Source organism: Pelobates fuscus, chromosome 3 (assembly GCF_036172605.1).
Source record: "Pelobates fuscus isolate aPelFus1 chromosome 3, aPelFus1.pri, whole genome shotgun sequence".
Classification (NCBI taxonomy): Eukaryota; Metazoa; Chordata; class Amphibia; order Anura; family Pelobatidae; genus Pelobates; species Pelobates fuscus.
In genome coordinates this window covers 228,187,931-228,205,531 of record NC_086319.1, presented here as the reverse complement: position 1 = coordinate 228,205,531, position 17,601 = coordinate 228,187,931, and the positions used below count along the sequence as shown (strand labels likewise).

The 17,601-nt window shown below is 46.3% G+C and overlaps 1 protein-coding gene across 1 annotated transcript in view; it reads left to right on the top strand.

The window, feature by feature from the left end:
* The window catches only part of HGF (hepatocyte growth factor), a 161,763-nt gene that overhangs the window by 35,457 nt on the left and 108,705 nt on the right, over positions 1-17,601 (top strand). Inside the window, exon 2 of the mRNA XM_063445443.1 lies at positions 9,234-9,399. Within this exon, the coding sequence (XP_063301513.1) occupies positions 9,234-9,399 (166 nt within the window). The remainder of the gene's footprint in view (positions 1-9,233; positions 9,400-17,601) is intronic.

Here is a 17,601-nt window from a genome sequence, read left to right as displayed (position 1 = left end):
ACTTCGCCTCTCTTCCCTTTGTCTTAACTTTTTAAAGGGAAAAATTCTCTGTTCGTCACTAGGTGATAGACCAATAGAAAACTGAAGGTGTGGTTACCTTCGAGATAGCAATTTAGGTATTTGGTCCTGGTGGCTATTTTGACGTAATTTGGTTTATCTATATGGCTGCCATAACTTTACGTTTACTTGTCAGTTCAAAGCATTTGTTTGAATTTTCTCCAGACTTTCTGTCGACAATTCCTGCTGTAATTTCTAAAATGACAGTTTAAACTTAATTTCAACTTTTACTTTACAATGAGACCTTACACAAGTTAAAAAGTAAAATTAATTACTAATCTTCTCTGTCACTAATGTCTGGGTTTAGAATTATTTCTATCCCATTAATATTTAGACAGTCTTCCATCCCCGTTCTCATTTCTTATCACTTGGTTTGTATATACAATGCATTCTTTAGCTCCGGCTAGGTTAGTCACAGAAAGGATAGAAATTTGTGTCTTTGTTAGCTTGAAATCCAAAATGGAGTCTGCTCTGTTCTGAATGATTCAGGCAATATACACTTTTAATTTCTATCATAGCACAAAATGTCTGCCGATATAAATACCCTGACAGAATATCAACTGAATTGAAGGCATTTAAGCTACATTAAGGTTTGTCAATATGCTACAGCAAATTTGATGTTTAGTGAATAGACCACAGAGTTATAATAACACTAACGTCAGCAGAGCAACAGGGAGATATTCTGATAGTAATAGTCAATCAAAACTGAGACTGAATGTAATAGAGGGAGAGTCATAAAAAAGGCTAGGTGTCATACTTAGTCAAACAGAATTAAAATGCAGACACACTCAGAAATACACAGCCCAAGTTACAGTTTAATGTAAAAAGCACATTCCTTACACTTTCATTACTTTTTTAGGTCTGCGCACATGAGTTGTGGATTTAACATGCGATTTACCATTTTCTTATCGATGCACATGCAAGCTTTCTGTTATATTTGCGGTATGTGTGTAGAATATAAATCTGTTTGCTTCTTTCTCTATATTAAATTATTTGGGCAGAGTATACATGCTTTGTGCCGTGATGTGTGTTTAATTTCTTTGTTAATCTCTTTTTTATTAAGGCAGAAATAAGTTGTACAGTGTAAGCATTAGAAAGGCATGACATGATTCCAACACATAACATATAGCGATTATGGACGTCTCATATTTATATAATATAAAAAGGTGATTAAGTAACCACAAGAGTAGTTGGTAAAGTGCTAAGCAGGAATGTTGGTCTGCATAACTAAATTCGATCCTTCTAGAGGCTTCATCTGTTCTCAGTGGTTTATACAGTATAATTACAATACACAATTCTAATATATAAACTGAGAAAAAACAATCATATGAAAAAATAATAATGATAAAAGGACTTGTTGATGAAATGAGCCTAACACCTAAACTAAGCAAACCTAGAGGACTCCAGAGTTGACCTGCAGAGGCCCTACAAAAACATGAGTTGGGAGGACTCAAATTGCAGGGATGTTGACAAGGCCTCCATTATCAGTTTCTTGTCAGTGAAGGAGCAATGTTAGATCAATACCTCCCTGGGAGCCACTGTAGGCTCTTTTGCCGATTTTGGAAAGTGGTAGCTGCCTTCAATAACCATTGCTTTGGTTCTTCTGTGTGGCAGTATGGTCGCTAGGATGCATTGAATTAATTGTGTTAATTCAGTATCATCAACAGTTTCAGACATTCTTACACCTCTGATAATCATCCTTTGCGCAGATACTAACCCATACACAAACTCTAATACACAGATTTTGATCTAGATTCATACTACCGGAAACTTATCCTGGCCTATGCACACACACACTCCTGGACACAGACACTGACCCATACATACACACACTCTCTGATACAGACACTGACCTGGTGCCCTGGTCTGGGTGAGTATAAAGTTTAGTCAGAGTCTCTCTTGACTCATATGTCAATTGAGGAGGAGGAGGAGGATGGTCTGTTCAACCCTCCACAAAGGGTGGCTGGGGGATGAGTTTAAAACAGAGATATATGGAGGCATAAGCTCTTTGTATCTATGAATGAATATGTATTATGTGCTTCAACACTCAGAGCCATGATTGAGCAGTAGCAGATCTCCTTAAATGCTCCTTTGCCGTTTTATTCCACTGCAGGTATACTGGCACCACAGGGGTGAAAGACAGCAACAAAATCACGATCTTAGGTTTGATGCCCATTGTTTTCACATAGGGAAATTATGGGTATTTTGCAGGCATGGGTGACCTGGCATCCTGACTCTTGGTGGAGGGGAGTGTAAGAATGAACATGTTGCTATGAATTGAAAGCCATGTACAGTGGGTGCTTTTAAACAGTTTGCTGTGATTTGCAAGCCATAGAACACTTGCTGGGCACAATGGTATAGGATATGGCCATGGGCGTCCGCAGGAATTTTTCCAGGGGGGGACATAATTGTAATGACCTCTATGCTTGGCCCCTTTTTGACAGTGTTATGAAGGGGAGGAGCATAGTCATTATCACATAAAGCCAGGGTGAATAGCGTTTTCACAACTATGGTGTCAGGAATACATGTTTGTATTCCTGAGACTATAGTGTTCCTTTAAGCAAATTAAAGGAACATTCTGGTCACCATAACAACTTCATCTAAATAAAAATGCTATGATGCCAGGAAGCCCCTGGGTGCTCTCTTTCCTTGAAGGGGTTAAACTGCTCTCAAATGGTTTAACCCCAAAGTCTTCCTCCAGCTCCAGGTCGCTCAGTGGTATTCGACATCTGAAACGGAGTGTCAGGAAGTGCAGATTGACGTCAAGCATGGGTGCCGCTGATTGGCTAGAGTTGACAGTTGACGCTCTAAGCCAATCGCTAGTTCCCGGTTCATAAAAGTTGTTTTACTTTTTTTATGAATGGGGAGCTAGTGATTGGCTTAGAGTGCCAGCTGACCGCTCTAGCCAATCAGCGACACCCCTACCCAGCGGCACTCTGTGCTTCCTGACACTCAGTAAATAAAAGTGAACACATTAACACTGATATTTTTTTTACCTGGGGAGATGAGAAGGTCCAAAGTTTCCCTGCCAGGCCCAGGTACCAAAGCCTTATGATGTGGTGTCCAGAATAAAGTGGAGGGTTCACTTCATTTGTCCTTCCTGCTCCAATCTCCTTTTCTTCTCCTTCATTTGACAGTCTTCTTTTTCTTCTGACACTGTCTTCTCTATTTGGCTCCTTCTGCTCCTTTACCTTTCTGCTCATTTTGCGCCCTTTTGATTCCTTTCTGCTCCTTCTCCTACTTTAGCTTTGTGCTCCTTGCTGTCCCTTTCTGCTCCTTCACCTTTGTGCTCCTTCTGTCCCTTTCTGCTCCTTGCAGACTCTTCATTTAGGCTGCACCCACACCCCCCATGCCTCACTTCCCTAATCTATAAGTTGCCCCCCCATGCCTCACCTATAAGCTGCCCCCGCCATGCCTCACCTATAAGCTGCCCCCCCACTTGCCTCACCTATAAGCTGCCCCCTCATGCCTCACCTATAAACTGCCCCCCACATGCCTCACCTATAAGCTGCCCCCCACATGCCTCACCTATAAGCTGCCCCCCCACATGCCTCACCTATAAACTGCCCCCCCATGCTTCACCTATAAACTGCCCCCCCACATGCCTCACCTATAGGCTGCCCCCCCACATGCCTCACCTATAGGCTGCCCCCCACATGCCTCACCTATAGGCGCCCCCCCCCCCACATGCTTCACCTATAAACTGCCCCCCCACCTGCCTCACCTATAGGCTGCCCCCCCACATGCCTCACCTATAGGCTGCCCCCCACATGCCTCACCTATAGGCTGCCCCCCCACATGCTTCACCTATAAACTGCCCCCCACATGCCTCACCTATGGGCTGCCCCCCCACATGCCTCACCTATAGGCTACCCGCCCCCACATGCCTCACCTATAGGCTGCCCCCACCACATGCCTCACCTATAGGCTGCCCCACATGCCTCACCTATAAGCTGCCCCCCACATGCCTCACCTATAAGATGCCCCCCCACATGCCTCACCTATAGGCTGCCCCCCACATGCGTCACCTATAAGCTGCCCCCCCACATGCCTCAGCTATAAGATGCCCCCCCACATGCCTCACCTATAGGCTGCCCCCCACATGAGTCACCTATAAGCTGCCCCCCACATGCCTCACCTATAAGATGCCCCCCCACATGCCTCACCTATAGGCTGCTCCCCCACATGCCTCACCTATAAGCAGGGCCGGCCTTAGGCAAATAGGCGCCCTGTGCGAAAAGTCTTCATGGCGCCCCCCCACCACCCACCAAGTTGCCTGAATACAGTAACACACACAGGCACCAGGGACGTGTATATCGTGAGGCAAACAAGGCATCTGCCTTAGGTGGCACTGCCTTAGGTGGCACTTTGCAGGGGGTGGCAAAAAAGCCGCCCCCAAACCCCCAGGCAGATCCCTTGCTTGCCTCACGTCCTGGGGGGCTCAAGAGCTGGCCGGCTGGCCATGTTTGAGTCGTCCCCCCCCCCCCCCCCCCCCGAGGCTGGCAGCGGGCAGCGAAGGAGCATACTCACCTGAGCTCTTCCTGCTCAGCTCCCTCTGCGCTGCTTAATGAAGCCAGGAGCCGGAATATGACGTCAGTCTGGCTCCTGGCATCACTAAGAGCCGCCTACTCAGTCTGTGCGCCCCCTGCCTGCCCGCCCAGCAGCCACACTGGACTGCAGGCAAGAAATCCACTCCAGCTCTCCCATGGAGGCTGGGTGGATTTAAAATAAAATTAAAAAAATATTAGTTTGTGAGTGTTAGTGGAAATGTCTGTGTGTGTGTGTCTGTGAGTGTGTATGTCTAAGTGAATGTGTGTGTGTGTGTCTGTAGGTGTCTGTAAGTGTGTGTGTGTGTGTCTGTGAGTGAATGTCTGTGAGTCAAAGTGCGGCCTTGACAGGAAGGGGTGGGGGAAATTTAAACTTGGTTACAGGCATGTACACACACACACTCAGTTAAAGGCAGTCACACATACAGGCACAGGCACACACAATGGCACAGCTACAGCGACACACACAATTAGAGTCACACACACAGACAGTCACACACATAGACAGACAGTTATACACACACAGGCAGTCACACACACACAGGCAGGCAGTCACACACAGACAGTTACAGACAGACAGACAGTTACAAACAGACAGACACACACAGGCAGGCAGTCACACACACAGGCAGGCAGTCACACACAGGCAGGCAGTCACACACGGGCAGGCAGTCACACACAGGCAGTCACACACACACACAGGCAGTCACACACACACACAGGCAGTCACACACACACACAGGCAGTCACACACACAGACAGGCAGTCACACACACACACACACACACACACAGACAGGTAGTCACCTACAGACAGACAGTTACACACAGGCAGTCAGGCAGACAGACAGTCACACACACAGTCACACAGCCACATGGGACATGTGGGGGGGGGCTATAGGGACACATGGGGGCTATAATGAGACACATGGGGCTGGGGAGGGGGCTACACATGGGGCTATAAGGACATATGAAGGGCTGGGAGGGGGTACAGGGACACATGGAGGGCTGGGGGGGCTATAGGGACACAGGAAGGGCTGGAGGGGGGTATAGGAGCAAATGAAGGGCTGGGAGGGGGTACAGGGACACATGGAGGGCTGGGGGGGCTATAGGGACACATGAAGGGCTGGAGGGGGGTATAGGAGCATATGAAGTGCTGGGAGGGGGTACAGGGACACATGGAGGGCTGGGGGGCTATAGGGACACATGAAGGGCTGGAGGGGGGTATAGGAGCATATGAAGGGCTGGGAGGGGGGAATAGTGGGACACATAGAGGGCTGGAAAAGAGGGCTAACAGGCAAACAGTCACACTTACCTCTATCCAGTGGATGCAGCTGGCTGATGGGGAAGCAGGGACTCCTTCCCTCTTCCTGTGCAGCAGGGGCTTCGGGAGGTATTAGCCCCGCCTCTGCCTCGCGATAAGCCCCGCCCCCGCAGCTCGATAAGCCCCGCCCCCTCTGCCGCGATTTTTTTTATTTTTATTTTTTAAATAGACCCTGACACCGGCCATGTGCGGGCTGTGTTGGCTGTCAGGGCGCCCCCTGCTCCATGGTGCCCTGTGCGGCCACACAGCTCGCACACCCCTAAGGCCGGCCCTGCCTATAAGCTGCCCCCACATGCCTCACCTATAGGCTGCCCCCCCCACATGCCTCACCTATAGGCTGCTCCCACCCACATGCCTCACCTATAGGCTGCCCCCCCCACATGCCTCACCTATAGGCTGCTCCCCCCACATGCCTCACCTATAGGCTGCTCCCCCCACATGCCTCACCTATAGGCTGCTCCCCCACATGCCTCACCTATAGGCTGCCCCCCACATGCCTCACCTATAGGCTGCCCCCACATGCCTCACCTATAAGCTGCCCCCCCCACATGCCTCACCTATAAACTGCCCCCCATGCTTCATCTATAAACTGCCCCCCCACATGCCTCACCTATAGGCTGCCCCCCACATGCCTCACCTATAGGCTGCCCCCCCCACATGCCTCACCTATAGGCTGCCCCCCCACATGCTTCACCTATAAACTGCCCCCCCACCTGCCTCACCTATAGGCTGCCCCCCACATGCCTCACCTATAGGCTGCCCCCCCACATGCCTCACCTATAAGCTGCCCCCCCTCACATGCCTCACCTATAGGCTGCCCCCACATGCCTCACCTATAGGCTGCCCCCCCACATGCCTCACCTATAGGCTGCCCCCCCACATGCCTCACCTATAGGCTGCTCCCCCCCACATGCCTCACCTATAGGCTGCCCCCCCACATGCCTCACCTATAGGCTGCCCCCCCACATGCCTCACCTATAGGCTGCTCCCACCCACATGCCTCACCTATAGGCTGCCCCCCACATGCCTCACCTATAGGCTGCTCCCCCCACATGCCTCACCTATAGGCTGCCCCCCACATGCCTCACCTATAGGCTGCCCCCCACATGCCTCTCCTATAGGCTGCCCCCCCACATGCCTCACCTATAGGCTGCTCCCCCCACATGCCTCACCTATAGGCTGCTCCCCCCACATGCCTCACCTATAGGCTGCTCCCCCCACATGCCTCACCTATAGGCTGCTCCCCCCACATGCCTCACCTATAGGCTGCTCCCCCACATGCCTCACCTATAGGCTCTCTCTCCCCCCCATCGCTCACTCCCCTAATATATAGGCTGCCACCCCCCCATCCCTCACTCCCCTAATATATAGGCTATTTTAACCCCCCATCCCTCACTTACCTGATCTGTAGGCTGTCTCTGGCTGCATGTGTTGCTCCCCTGCGGATTCAGTCAGAGAGAAGCAGGGATAAGATGCAGCTTCCTGTCCCTGTCTCTCTCCATGCACAGCGCCACCTACTGGCCGGCGCCGGTATTGCAGTTCATTTTAAATCTCACACGAAAATCAGCAGAACAAGCAGAAAAATCTGCGGACGCCCATGGATATGGCTTATATAACAAACAATCCTTGGGTTTTCCTAGAGCTATGAGTTGTAGGATATTGCATTGGGCTTCAAATTACATGTTCAGACCCTTCCTACTTGGAAAAGTCTGAAGTAGATAGCCATGTTTTTGCAAGCAATCCCTGTTTTTTGTGCAAGAAATACAATAGCGAAAGATGCTTGGAAGAAATCATAGATGCACTTTTGAAGGATATTGCTCTGCACAGAAAAAGAGTGACTCTTTTTTTCATGTAAAAATTGTGCACTCCACTTTTCCTACTCCATTACAACCTTTAAATTTTGTTACTAACTCTAAATTGGGCTGATCTTGTGAAGCAGTTTACAGGTGTAAATCCTGATAGCAGTGTCACTAACCTTATACAATACAAAATAATGCCATTATAATGTTTTTCACAAACTGGGTTTTATACTTTGTCTTATAAAACCATGTACTTTTATTGGCATAATAACAAAGCATTGGTGTTTTTGTAATAAATAGAGTTAATTTTTTTTCTAAAGATTTTACCTTACCCAAGTCCTTAAAGGAACACTCAATGCATAATAGCCACCACAGCTTGGTGTAGTACTTTAAGTTGACAGAGTGCCCTTGCTCCCGCTCAGGTTAAAGGTCTGTCACTTCAAAATTATATTTTAATATAATAATTTCTTTCATCAACATCAAGCTTTGAAAGGAAATATATATATATATATATATATATATATATATATATATATATATATATATATATATATATACATATATATCATTTTTTAAAATTAAGTATATGTAAAAACAAAATGAGAAAAACTCATCCCTACGTTTATGATATGACAGGAACCTTCTGCCATATACATACACATTGGGTCAGACAATGTTTTAAAACTTGTCTCTGTGGTCTTCCATGTTTCCGTGCAGGGAGTGAAGCAAGGAAGACCACGGAGACAAATTTTCTGTATTCAAACATCATCTGACCCAAGGTGCATGTTTATGGCTTAACCCCTTAAGGACACATGACATGTGTCACATGCCATGATTCCCTTTTATTCCAGAAGTTTGGTCCTTAAGGGGTTAAGGACCTTAATTTAAAAATAAATCAATTTCCTTTCAATACTCAATAAAAGGATCATTATATTAAACGGTAACAGTTGCCCTTAAAGTAGTCAAACCATTTGCTAACAGTTCAATAACTTACCTGGAGTCTGACGAGTACCAACTGACTCCTTCTCTGCTGCTGGATGTTGCAGCATTGAGCTAAGCCCAGTGATGCAGGATTTGGCTTAGAGCACTTAGGGCACTTTTGCTCTCACACAATAAATCAACCAATGCTGGTGGACCCCAGGTATGCATTCTACGTACCCTCAGAATGTGCCAAAGCACTTCTGGTTACAAAGTTAGTACAGCTAGCTGTACTGGTTATGGCATTTGGAGTGTTCCTTTAACATGTGTATCTATCAAAATGGATTAAACTATTATTTGGCAGAAAAATAATAAAACTAACATTCTTTAACACCAGAAAGACAGGAGTTGAGGCTCAACTCTGGGTGTATTGACAAATACCTATTTGATAAGTTGTTGACATAAATACTACCAGTCTTGAAAATGTTGTAATGCTTCAAATATCTTGAAAGGGATTGTCCATATTGTCTCCGATTACATTGTCATTTGTGCTGCCACTCAAAAACATTTTCTGATCATTTTTCTACAGAGAGCAAAGGGAAGAAACGCAACACTCTGCATGATTACAGGAAGACAGCAGACACTACATTAACTAAACATAACAAGGCACTAGAAGTGAAAACAAAATTTTTCAACACCACAGAAAACTGTGCTAAGAGATGTAGCAGAAATAAAGGCCTTTCATTTACTTGCAAGTAAGTAGTCAATCTTCCAGAATCCAGGACATGTATATTTAGTTTCAAATGCTAGAAGGATGTAACACTCTTGCCTTGCACTCATAATTCATTTAGTCATAGGGATTGTGCTGCAATGTTTCACTTACGTACTAAAGCTTTGTTTATTTTACATTGATCTTTCTGCACACAAGTGGGACTGATATAACTTTACTTTTCTAACCAGAAAGTCTTTTCAGCTTTTAAGAACAATACATTTGTCAAGATATGTTAAAAAAAACACTCAATTAATTCAGCGGTACATTGTACAAATGTAAAATCGTTTAGTTTCAAAATATTAGAATGAAAGAGGATATCAAATTATTAAAATACTCAGTGTCAATCATTCAAGTGCATTTCATACGAATTTTGTGAATCTTTATTCTGTCAGTCATGTTGCCACAGAAATTGGGGCTTAACAGAAAGTTATGTTTAATTATTATAAAAAGCCCACAATTTCAAATTTGGACTTATCTTATCATTTTGACTTATCTTAATAGCAAATATAAGATTTGGAGGTAGCTTTATAGTTCTTTATACTAGAATGCATAGAGAAATAGTTTTATTATTACTAAAGGTATTTGCAAAGACATTTTTATAAAAGGGGTTACGCAAGTTTAAGTTAATTACATTGATGGGAGATGTTGAGCCATTCAGTTAAACTACTGTTATTTTGAAATCAGGATACACTGACAACACAACAAAACAACTAAGAAATATTAACAATAAACTAGGTTAGGAAATCAACGGTAGACTGTGCTCCAAAAAAAAAAAGAAAAAAAAAAAAAAAAGAAAAATGTGTATCTTTCCACAGATTCTATATACATTTTAATGCTTTGTGCTATGTTTCTAATTCTGTATTTTATTAGATACTATGTGGATATTGATCGCTGATTCCCCTCATTTATATGTTGTTAACCCCTTCAGTGCCATTAAACAAACAATTCAAACACCATAACCAAACTAGCCAGTTGGAGAGGTTAGTTGACCAGGAGTGCTTTGGTGCCCTCCCTTCGACACTTAGGTCGCGCTGCACACCTACAGTTGCAGCTCTGCTTCTGTATTTCTCCTGCAAGAAGAATCCAATTTGCTCCACTCAGCTAAGTAGGGCTGTGCAAGACCATTCTCATTTGCTGAGACCATCAGCTGAGCGCTCCCAATCAGTGAGCATGGTCCTCTATTAGGACGTACTTAGTTTAAGGTAGCCATATGTATTAATTGATTATATTGGCATATTTACTGTCTTGAATACTTGAAGCAGTTTAAATGTGCTGGTTTTAAGTGCATTCTGTTGCATTTCTGACATGGCCTTTAGCTTTGCTTACAGTTGGAGCATCTAGCAGCATTGCTACTTGTTACCAGGTGGATTACAGCTGTACTGAACGTAAGAGGCTTGTTAAAGTCTGTACAATTTTGAGCAGTACTGTTTCTTGTTTAGATGAGAATTACCTGGTGTTTAAAATCTGAAGTGTCCTTAAAGTGAGATCAGCTTGACGTTCTGATGAAAAAAAGTCTGCTCTGTAATTACATAAATCTGCTAAATCTTAACCCCTTAAGGACAGAGGCAACTGTACAAGTTCTGATGAAAACAAAACCTAGAATTTGAGCTATATGTCTGTTCAACCACAATTTACCTCTTTCATATTAAGTGAACCCACACTAATTATATATCATTTTGTTGAGAAATAGGGCCTTCATTTCACATCAGATATTTATATATGAAACAAAATTTAAAATGAATACAATCTAAAAAAGTGTGAGAAAATAAGAACTGTTATTATTTTAAATGTTGTTATTTCTTAGTTCTGCATGGCATTTTAACTATGAATGACATAATACTTAGATTTTACTGCAATAAAATACACATATTTATATGCTGTGATGTCCCCCATGTACAGGTTTTAGGGTGTTTTGGAAAGTTACAGGGTCACTATAGTGTTTTTCCAATTGAAATTTTTACACATTGAAAATTTTCAGATTGGTTTATTGTGCCCATATTCCCTTTGAGACTGCATGGCAGACTCCCATTGTGGCAAAAATAGACCAGAGTATTCAAAATGGGGTATGTCCCGTCTTTTTTAGTTGACACTTAGTCATACATTTTTGCCAAACGTGATATTCATATTAGCTTTTTGCATTTTTCACACAAAGGATGGATTTTCACGGATTATATCATTGTTATTTCCCCTCTCTGGAAAATGTTGCTTATTCTTCAAAGATAAAAATAGATAAGAGATAATATATATATATATATATGTATATATAAATAGTCTGTTTTTAAAAAGCAAATGAATTATAAAATATTCAGAATCAGTCATATGTTCAAGAGCCTCAAATCAGCCTCTTTTTGGACCACAATGCATCTGTTGGGATGGAAGATGTAAGGATAGAAGATGGACACTAGTGGAAATTTAAAACATATGTTTATCGAAATAATTAAAAAATAAATTAATTTGAATTAAATAAATCAAATAAAATGTCACCAAAACCAGTCTAAAAAAACAAAACAAATAAATAAATATATTACTGGGTAGGTTGTAATCAGAACAGCGTTTCACCATTTTTGTAACTTCCTTTAAAGTGCTTTGAAGTCCTATGGCTCTCTTCCTCCCGATACCCTGCTTGATATAGAGTCAATATCCAAAATTATTGGTCTGCCTTGTGGATTTTCTATATTTTTATGGCCTTTTTTTTTTTTTTGCGTTTTTTTTAGTTATACTTGTATTTTAATTTCTCACATTAGTGAATAACTCTAATGATTATAACAAGTTAAAATCCAAATGTCAAAGTACAGGCAAAAATGAAAATAAATAAATATGAATAATAAAAATAAAACCTATTAATTTAATAACTGCTAGTTAACTGCTAACAACACACCATCCAGTACACTGATTCTAGTTCTGAAAGCTGTTTATTGAATGCAAAAAGTCAAATACAGTAAGTCAGACTCGCAGGTCCTAACATCAATAGGTTAGTCAACAGTGTGTGCAATATCAGGCAGTTATACAGTTGTTTTAGTTTATTTGCTTACAATAAGCACAGTTATGGAATGATAGACAATAAGCAGTATGCTGAGTTTGACAAAGATAATACGTTGATCACAACTTTTTAGGGCTTCAGATATCGCCTTATGGGAGATACGTGGGTCTCATGAAGTTGTGGGTTCCAGTGCTATCAAGTAAGCATAGATGTGTGGCTTTGTTGGCTGTGTGTGCCTATTGCATCAGTCAGTATTTTCAGGGGGTGTCTCTGCCCTGGCATATTGGTTTGCGTGCGTTCGCCTGGTCAATTCAGGACGGTCCATGTTTGGGACCTGTTTGTCATTATGGTATCACCTTATGTCTCTGGGGAGCGTGTCCCTGTGTAGTACTAAATGATTCTAAATATATTCAAGCTGTAATTTTAGTTTTAAGCTACAAAATCTCCCGACCCTGGACGGTGGCATTGCCACTGGAACAGAGGTAGCTCTAGACTTTATGAGGCCTTAGGCAAAACTTAAACATGAGGCCCCACTAACACCAATGTGGAAAAAAGAGTTGCAATACATGCACACTGCCACATATACACATTGATGCACTGTTTACCTGCGTATGTGCCTGAGAGTGTGTCTGACAGAGAGTATCCTTGTGTGTGTGAATGTATGTCTCTGAGAGCATGTTTGCATTTTTATCTGGGACTGTATGTGTATGGGGTAGCTGCTTGAAGTGTGTTGTGTGTATGGGGGTCTGCCTGTGGCCTTTGTGCATTGTGTTTATGGCACAACTATGTTTCGTGACTGTTTGTGTATGATGAATGTCTTCAGCTGGTGTCTGTGACAAGTTGAGTAAAGGGGTACCAGTGTCAGGGAGAGTGTGACAGGGCAAAGGGGGTAAATGGAGAGGGTGGGGAGGGGGTTTGCATAATTGTAATGACATCTATGCTTGACCCCTTTTTGACAGTGTCATGAAGGGGAGGAGCATAGTCATTATCACTTAAAGCCAGGGTGAATAGCGTTTTCACAACTATGGTGTCAGGAATACATGTTTGTATTCCTGACACTATAGTGTTCCTTTAAGCAAATTAAAGGAACATTCTGGTCACCATAACAACTTCATCTAAATACAAATGCTATAATGCCAGGAAGCCCCTGGGTGCTCTTTTCTTTGAGGGGTTAAACCGCTATCAAATGGTTTAACCCCAAAGGCTTCCTCCAGCTCCAGGTCCCTCAGTGGTATTCGGCATCTGAAACGGAGTGTCAGGAAGTGCAGATTGTCGCCAGGCATGGGTGCCGCTGATTGGCTAGAGTTGACAGTTGACGCTCTAAGCCAATCGCTAGTTCCCGGTTCATAATTTTTTTAAACTTTTTTTATGAATAGGGAGCTATTGATTGACTTAGAGTGCCAGCTGACTGCTCTAGCCAATCAGCAACACCCCTACCCAGCAGCACTCTGTGCTTCCTGACACTCAGTAAATAAAAGTGCCTCACTTGCCTTATCTATAGGCTGCCCCCCCATGCCTTACTCCCCTAATATATAGGCTGCCCCCCCATGCCTCACTCCCCTAATATATAGGCTGCCCCCCATGCCTCACTCCCCTAATATATAGGCTGCCCCCCCATGCCTCACTCCCCTAATATATAGGCTGCCCCCCATGCATCAATCCCCTAATATATAGTCTGCCCCCACATGCCTCACTCCCCTAATATATAGGCTGCCCCCCATGCCTTACTCCCCTTATATATAGGCTGCCCCCATGCCTTACTCCCCTAATATATAGGCTGCCTCTCCCCCCATGCCTTACTCCCCTAATATAAAGGCTGCCCCCCATGCCTTACTCCCCTAATATATAGGCTGCCCCCCATGCCTTACTCCCCTAATCTATAGGCTGCCCCCCATGCCTTACTCCCCTTATATATAAGCTGCCTCTCCCCCCCATTCCTTACTCCCCAAATATATAGGCTGCCTCTCCCCCCCATGCCTTACTCCCCTAATATATAGGCTGCCCCCCCATGCCTTACTCCCCTAATATATAGGCTGCCCCCCCATGCCTTACTCCCCTAATCTATAGGCTGCCCCCCATGCCTTACTCCCCTAATATATAGGCTGCCCCCATGCCTTACTCCCATAATATATAGGCTATTTTAAACCCCCCCACCCCATCCCTCACTTACCTGATCTGTAGGCTGTCTCTGTTGCTCCCCTGCGGTTTCAATTAGCAGAGAGAAGCAGGGATAGATGCAGCTTCCTATCCCTGTCTCTCTCCAAACACAGCGCCACCTACTGGCCGGCGCCGGTATTGTAGTTCATTTTAAATCTCACATGGAAAAATAGCAGAACGAGCTGAAAAATCCAGGGGGGGGGGGCAAGTGCCCCCCTTTGCCCCCCCCACCCACAGATGCCCATGGTGACAGGGCAAGTGGAGGTAAGTGTGTCAGGGCAATTGTGGCATGGTAGGAGGGACGAGTGTGACAGGATTAAGAGGGGTTAATGTGACAGGGTGAGTGTGGCAGAGTGAGGGAAGGTAAGTTTGGAGGATGTGAGATTAACAGAATTAGGAGTGGTTAATGTGAGTGTGGATGCATGAAGAGGCTGACAGTGTGGGGGTGACGACAGTGTAGGGAGGGGTGACAATGTGTGAGGAGGTGAATATGTGAGAGTGTCTGGGGAGGCTGTGTGTGTGTAAGAAGGGTGATACTGTGTGTGTGGGGGGTGATCCTGTGTGTGAGTAGGTGATGGTGTAAGTAGGTGATGGTGATGGTGAGAGGGAGGGAGGGGTGATGGTGAGAGGGAGGGGTGATTTTGAGAGGGAGGGAAAGGGTGATGGTGAGAGGGAGGGAGGGGAAAGGTGATGGTGAGAGGGGGTGATGGTGACATGGGGGTTACGGTGACAAGGTGGTGATGGTGATGGGGGTGATGGTGAGAGGGAGAGGGGGTGATGAGAGAGAGAGGCGGTTGATGGGGAGAGGGGGTTATGAGAGAGGGAGGTGGGTGATATTGAGAGGGGGTGATGGTGAGAGGGAGAGAGGGGGTGATGGTGAGAGGGAGAGAGGGGGTGATGGTGAGAGGGAGAGAGGGGGTGATGGTGACAGGGGGGTGATGGTGACAGGGAGAGGGGGTGATGAGAGAGGGAAAGGGGGTGATATTGAAAGGGGGTGATGGTGAAATTGAGAGGTGGTGACGGTGAGAGGGAGAGAGGGGTGATGGTGAGAGGGAGGGAGTGGTGATGGTGAGAGGGGGGTGATGGTAAGAGGGAGGGGATGATGGTGAGAGGGGGTGTGATGGCGAGGGGGGTGTGATGGTGAGGGGGTTGATGGTGAGAGGGAGGGGGTGACGGTGAGGGGCCCGGGTTGATGTATAGAGGGGGTGATGGAGAAATGGGGGTGATAGTGAGAGGGAGGGGGTTGATGGTGAGGGGCTGGTGATGGTGAGAGGAAGGGGGGTGATGGTGAGGGAGGGGAGGTGATGGTAAGGGGGGGTGATGATGACCCCCTCTCTCTCTCATCACCCCCCTCTTCCTCTCACCATCACCGCCCTCCCTCTCACCATCACCCCCTCTCACCATCACCCCCTCCTCCTCTCATCATCACCCCTTATTCCCATCACCCCCTCCCTCTCACATCACCCCCTCACAATCACTCCCACCATCAGGGGGGTGATGGTGAGAGGGAGGGCGGTGATGGTGAGAGGAAGAGGGGGTGATGAGAGAGAGAGGGGGTGATTTTGAGGGGGGTGATATTGAGAGGGGTGTGATGGTGAGAGGGGGGTGATGGTGAGAGGGAGGGGGTTGATGGTGAGGGGGTGGTGATGGTGAGAGGAAGGGGGTGATGGTGAGAGAGTGGAGGTGATGATGGGAGTGATGGTGAGGGAGTGATGTGAGAGGGAGGGGGTGATGGTAATAAGGGGTGATGGTGAGAGGAGGAGGGGGTGATGGTGAGAGGGAGGTGACGTGAGAGGGAGGGGGTGATGGTGAGAGGGGGTGGTAATAATATAATAATGGTAATAATGGTAATAATAATGGTAATAATCATCCTCTCACATCACCTCCCTCTCACCAGCACCCCCTTCCTCTCACCATCACCCCCTCCCCCTCTCACCATCACCCCTTATTACCATCACCCCCTCCCTCTCACATCACCCCCTCTCACCATCACCCCTCTCCCTCTATAATCACCTCCCTCTCACCATCACCCCCTCCCTCTCACCATCACCCCCCTCTCACCATCACCCCCTCCTCCTCTCATCATCACCCCTTATTCCCATCACATCCCCCCACAATCACTCCCACCATAAGGGGGTGATGGTGAGAGGGAGGGCGGGGATGGTGAGAGGTAGAGGGGGGTTATGAGAGAGAGAGGGGGTGATTTTGAGGGGGGTGATATTGATAGGGGTGTGATGGTGAGAGGGGGTGATGGTGAGAGGGAAGGGGTTGATGGTGAGGGAGGGGAGGTGATGGTAAGGGGGGTGATGATGGGATTGATGGTGAGGGAGTGATGTGAGAGGGAGGGGGTGATGGTAATAAGGGGTGATGGTGAGAGGAGGAGGGGGTGATGGTGAGAGGGAGGTGATGTGAGAGGGAGGGGGTGATGGTGAGAGGGGGTGATGTGAGAGGGAGGGGGTGATGGTGAGAGGGGGTGATGTGAGAGGGAGGGGGTGATGGTAATAATCATCCTCTCACACCACCTCCCTCTCTCATCACCTCCCTCTCACCATCACCCCCCTCCCTCTCACCATCACCCCCCTCTCACCATCACGCCCTCCTCCTCTCATCATCACCCCTTATTCCCATCACCCCCTCCCTCTCACATCACCCCCTCTCACCATCACCCCTCTCCCTCTCTCATCACCTCCCTCTCACCATTACCCCCCTCCCTCTCATCATCACCCCCCTCTCACCATCACCCCCTCCTCCTCTCATCATCACCCCTTATTCCCATCACCCCCTCCCTCTCACATCACCCCCTCACAATCACTCCCATGGATGGTGAGAGGGAGGGCGGTGATGGTGAGAGGAAGAGGGGGGTGATGAGAGAGAGAGGGGGTGATATTGAGAGGGGTGTGATGGTGAGAGGGGGGTGATGGTGAGAGGGATGGGGTGGTGTGAGGGGGGATGATGATGAGAGGGATGAGGTGATGGTGCGAGGGAGGGGGTGATATTGAGAGGGGGTGATGGTGAGAGGGGGTGATGGGGAGAGGTGGGTGATGGTGA